Here is a 5,551-nt window from a genome sequence, read left to right as displayed (position 1 = left end):
TCCAAACAATCAAGTTCTCATGGTTCATATCTAGCCCTTGTCCTTGGATAGAGCAATGTGTGCATTGCTTCTACGAAACAGTCAGGGTGTGCCCCGCCTGCTTCCAGGTGGAATAGCTAAACATTAACCCTTCATCTCCCCATTTTTTATTTATTGATATTTGGCCATCTCATGGTAGCCGTCAATTTGTTTTGTCATGCTATTTAACTCCCAGACAGACAAGGACATAACCTGGGGAGCTTTCCAGGGCAAAATTTTACAAAATCTTAACAAGGAAAGAATACATTGTACACAGCAGCAGCAAAAAATAAGCCCAATGATTACAAACACAAAATAACCAAAAGCTCAACATCTGCAATATAATCATCTAAAAGGGGTACACTTCTTTTACTACAATTGTCACCAGCAAAAGGCAATATAAATATCATTCTACTAAAACAGCAAAGGGTGCCATCACTTACATTTGCAGGAATATAATTAAAGGTTCGTGAACCGCAAGTAAAAACCCATCCTGATGGTAGGATGATATGGCCATAATTATATGAAACATTAACAGCATGGGAACAATTTAAAAGGGGTTGAGAAATTTTTCGACAGCCCAAGGGCACCTTTATACTAGTACAATTAACTACACGCGCACAGGTAACATTTGCTATTGAAGCCAATCTTTCCCATATGTTATATGTCATTCGGGCTTATAACGGGGGAGGCGCTTCCGAGCCAACCCCTACAGGAAATAGCAGGCACAAAAGGCACACAATCATCACAGAATTAGCAGTGATTTGGGCGAGAATCGCCACAAACAAAGTCTCAGGAGTCTCTGGCTGTTGATCTGCTGCCAGTCTTCGTTGAGCCGCGGCGACCAATGCTTTTACTGCTCCCCATGTCACGGGCTGGCTTGGGACGCTACGCCTCCTCCGTTTCCGTCCCGTCGTTGTCGACTCGGGGGGCAACGCGGTCTCCTCCAAGGTCAGCTGAAACTCCGGTATGGGATTCGACAGTCCCTGGTGCCATGCCATGTTGTTTAAGTGCCGGTCGCACACACCGAGCTGGAACCCACAACGGTCCTGCAGGGAGAGACACAGCAGCACATCCCTGACCCCAAGTGATTAGAGGTACGGGGCCCAGCCACTGTGGATCGGGCAGCTGACAGTAATAGACACGTGGTCTTTCCAGTACCTCAGATTTGTGAAAATGCCGATCCGCAGGGGTCTGCTGATCTGCATTCAGTGTTAAATTATTTAAAGTAAACAAGAGGATATGCATTTGTTGTTAAATGTCTCCTAAGGTTCGGAGACGCAGCTCCCCTTGTTTTAATTGTTTATCTAGCAAGGTTTTGAGTGTGCGATTGGCACGTTCAACAATGGCTTGGCCCGTGAAATTATAAGGGATTCCGTGTGTAAGACGGACGTCCCAGCGGGCACAAAAGGTGGAGAGGGCTGCAGAGCAGTAGGCTGGGGCATATCTGTTTTAATTTGGCAGGGGCGACCCATAACAAAAAGGCAGGCCAGCAAATGGTGAATAACTTTGTTAGTGGCTTCCCCACGTTGTGGGGAAGCCCAAAAGAAAACTTAAATAAATATCAACGGAAACATGTAAAAACAAATAGGGGCGGAATTGTGGCACATGAGTAACATCCATCTGCCACAGCTGATTTGCTGCGGTACCTCGGGGGTTAACGGCATAAGAAAAAATAGGAGCAGCAGCAGCACAGTGGGGGCAGTAACGAACAATGGAACGTGCATGATCAGCAGGAATGTGAAACTGCCGGGCCAAAACAGAGGCAGACTGCTGAAAAAAGGCATGGCTTTCAATGGGGTCAGAAAAAAGGGAATTTACCTGACCACGCAACGCGCGACCGGCGCGTCCATTGCCCTCAGTGAGTGGCCCAGGCAGAGGGGTATGACTGCAAATATGAGCAACAAAGTAAGGGAAATGACAAGTGGCAAAAAGGTGCTGCAAAAACAAAAACAGGCGAAGGAGGTCTGCATCAACCTGAGGGGTAATGAGGGCAAGGGGTAAATGATCAATTACCTAATAAACATAATAGGTATTCACAATTAAATTAAAGGGACAATCAGCAAAAGGTTGAAAGGCCAAAATAACAGCAGCTAATTCTGAGGGCAAAGGGGGATGGTAAAAAAAACAATCTTTTAAATCTAACACACAAAGTTGATCGGTTTGAGGAATTAAATTTGGATTTGGCAAGCCAAATTGCAAGGGGCCCATAGGTTGGATGCGTTTATTTATTTCCCTTAAATCATGTAACAGTCGCCAAGCACCCGATTTTTTCTTAATAACAAACACCGGGGTATTCCAGGGACTAGTGGAGCTCTCCAGTCGCTGTGCTTGCAAATGCTGCTGCACAAGCGAATGAAGTGCTTTTAGCTTTTTTAGAGGGAGGGGCCACTGATCAATCCATACGGGCTCTAAGGATTGCCATACCAAGGGTAAGGCGGAGGGCACGGTGGGTGAGGGAGGGTTTTGGGCCATCAGATGTTAATATCGAGGGTGGTGTCTAACTTTGTAAGTAAATCACGGCCCCAAATATTGAGGTGGACAGGGAGCACAAAAGGGCGGATAGTAGCAAGGGTACGGCCTCCCGGTTTAGAGACCGTGACCCAAGACAAACTTTGGCGCCCGGGTTTACTACCCCCGATCCCCCACAATTCTTTAGAAGGAACCGTAGGCCAACTAACCGGCCACTCCAGATCACGAATCACCGTAACGTCAGCTCCAGTGTCCACCAGCCCTGTAAAAGGAACATCATCTAAGAGAAGTGTTAACTGAGGCTTCGAGGGGCGGACTGACATTGTCAGAGCAACAAGTGGAGAAGACGCGCTGTGAGACGGCGAGTGAGACAACGTCGATCCAAAGCCGCCTCCACCCCGAGTTCGATCCTCGGCAGCTGGCACCTGATAGGGGACTAAAATCAATTGTGCAATTGACCGTCCACGCGGGAGCGACTGTGGAAGATGAGTCCACACCTGAACCTTAATAATGCCAGTGTAATCAGCATCAATGACCCCTGGAATGACAAAAAAGCCCTGTTTCCCAGCATGTGAGCGAGGGAGAACAAGACCTACAAAGCCGGCAGGGAGAGGTCCCGTCACCTGTGTAGGTATGGCACAGACCTCCCCTGGCAGCCGAAAGTCAGTGTCCTCCTGCATGATCAAATCAAGCCCTGCACTTCCAGCAGTCGCCGCCCTCATAGAGTCTACGGATTCCAAGGCAGAGGAGCGATTGCCTGAGTAGGAAACACCCCCGTTTGGCCCTGGGTTCGGGGGGGACCCGTCGCGCGGTTTCCCGACCCGCTACGACACTGATTAGCCCAGTGATAACCTTTCCCACACTTGGGGCACTTCTTGGAGGGTCGGGCTGGTGCCTTAGATGAGCGGCACTCCCGCTGAAAATGACCCTCCTTACCACAGCGGTAACAACGCTTCCCCTCCTTCCCGGTTTTTCTCAGGGCGGCAGCCAGAACTCCAGCCTTGTGGGCTTGTGTGCCAATGTTCTGGCACGCCCGCAGCATGTCTGAGAGCTCTAAAATACCAGAGGCTTGTGCTGCCTGGAGAGCACGGCGGCAATCCTAGTTTGCATTTTCAACTGCCAATTTTAACAGGAGCTCGTGAGCTGCCTCAGTGTTATCCACCTGTCGGAGGATAGCCTCCTGCAATCTGTTGGTAAAATCCAAAAAGGACTCTGAGGCACCCTGACGGATACTGACAAAGCTTTTGGTAGGCTTACCTGAATCCGGGACCTTCTTGAAAGCATGCTGGGCACAGGTGGAAATAATGGGGAAGACAGCCTGAGGGAGTTGAGACTGCATCTCAATAGTAGCAAACGGGCCCTCCCCTGCCAAATGCTCATAAATGATACCGCGCTCTCTATGTACCTGACCTTGGCGTTCTGCCATCTGCCGATACTCACTAAGCCAAATAACATACTGACTGGGTGACAACATCATGCGCAGCAGCGTTTTCCAATCCTCAGGGATTAGGGAGTACCCAGTACCCATCCCTTCAATGAGACCACGCACAAAGGTGCTAGTCAGGCCAAATTCACGAATTGCTTTCTTTACCTCTCTAACCACCGAGTATGGCAAAGTGGTCCAGGTGCCCACGGGGTTGCCCTGGTCATCATTCTGCCAGGTCACCGGGCAAACGGAGACCAGATCAGCCAGCTCCTCCGCTGTAAGATCTGATCGAGCTTTCGCTGCGTGAACCATTTGTTGCACCAGCGAAAGCTTCTGAGCAGATGCAGATGACCCTCCGGGGGGCCCCACGGGGGGAGGGTGATCACACACCGGCTCCGGTGGGGAAGGCCAGGGAGGCGGTGGTAATAGAGGCACTGGGGGCGAAGCAGGGGGAGGGATGGCTGCAGGAGCGAACGGGGGCGGCGGGATCGGCAGCCCCTCTGTTGGTGCTGGAGAGGGCCTTTCCGAGGCGACACTCTGTGTCGCATCGCCAGGAGGGGGGATGGCTGCAGGAGCAGACGGGCGTGGCGAGATCACCAGCCTCGCGAGGGAGGGCCTGTCGGAGGCGACACGCTGTACCACATCGCGGCAGAGGTGCCAGGCATGTAAAGCCTGCACGGGCGCCCAAGGCTCTTTGTGCAATGTCTGGCCCAATCGCTCCCAGTCCGCTAGCTTAAGGCTTCCGGCTTCAGGATACCATGGGCACTTGGCACGCACCTCCTGTAGCAGGAGAGTAAGTGCTCGAGCCGGGCAGTCATGCTGAGCCTTACGCAGCAAATACTGCAGCTCATTGCGGTGTTGCACTTGCAAAGCAGAGAGGGAGCTTCCCATACTTACCACAATGAAAAATACTCACCAGGATCCGCGAAGCGGATGAGTGACGCGTCTGAAACCCTTGCCGGGCGAGGTGAGTGCTGAGGGCCCCACGTTTGGGCGCCAGTTGTGGCGGTTCAGTGATGAGACAGAACACAGCTTTATGCAAGCAAACAGGCTGGTCAGCTGAGATGGGCTGTTCTGCCCCCCCGCCTTCCACCTTCTCCTTTTATTATATTTCTCCCCCTAAGCATTACACACTGCTACACAAAGGAATGTATGACGTTAATTCATATACTTAGTTACCATCCCCTATCTACTACAATCCTGGTTCTCAGGCCTTGAGCCCAGGCTAAGAAAGCCTCCCACAGTTGCTGTCCAAACAATCAAATTCTCATGGTTCATATCTAGCCCTTGTCCTTGGATAGAGCAATGTGTGCATTGCTTCTACGAAACAGTCAGGGTGTGCCCCGCCTGCTTCCAGGTGGAATAGCTAAACATTAACCCTTCATAAATTCAATAAAGACAAGTGCAAATACTTCACTGAGGAAGAAAAAAAACAATGCAGAGCTACAAAACTAGGAATAATTGGCTACATAGTAGTACTGCTGAAAAGAACCTATGGGTTATTGTAGATCACCAAACTGAATATGAATCAACAATGTGATGCAGTTGAGGGAAATACTAATATCATTCTGGCATGTATTAACAGGAGTGTCATATGCAAGACACATGAGGTAATTGTCCCGATCTACTCTGCAT

General features: G+C 50.2%; 1 protein-coding gene across 1 annotated transcript; it reads right to left on the bottom strand.

The window, feature by feature from the left end:
- Nucleotides 1-345: 345 nt before the first annotated feature.
- On the bottom strand, nt 346-4,596 carry LOC142070957 (uncharacterized). Its single transcript, XM_075124976.1, has 2 exons — nt 3,896-4,596; nt 346-1,067 (listed from the first exon to the last, which is right to left on the bottom strand). The coding sequence occupies exons 1-2, from the start codon at nt 4,226-4,228 to the stop codon at nt 696-698; spliced, it is 705 nt and encodes a 234-aa protein (XP_074981077.1). The 5' UTR covers nt 4,229-4,596; the 3' UTR covers nt 346-695.
- Nucleotides 4,597-5,551: the final 955 nt, after the last annotated feature.

Source organism: Caretta caretta, chromosome 2 (assembly GCF_965140235.1).
Source record: "Caretta caretta isolate rCarCar2 chromosome 2, rCarCar1.hap1, whole genome shotgun sequence".
In the NCBI taxonomy this organism is placed as follows: Eukaryota; Metazoa; Chordata; order Testudines; family Cheloniidae; genus Caretta; species Caretta caretta.
Note: the sequence above shows the minus strand (reverse complement) of the source record. Positions and strands in the feature narration are given on the sequence as shown.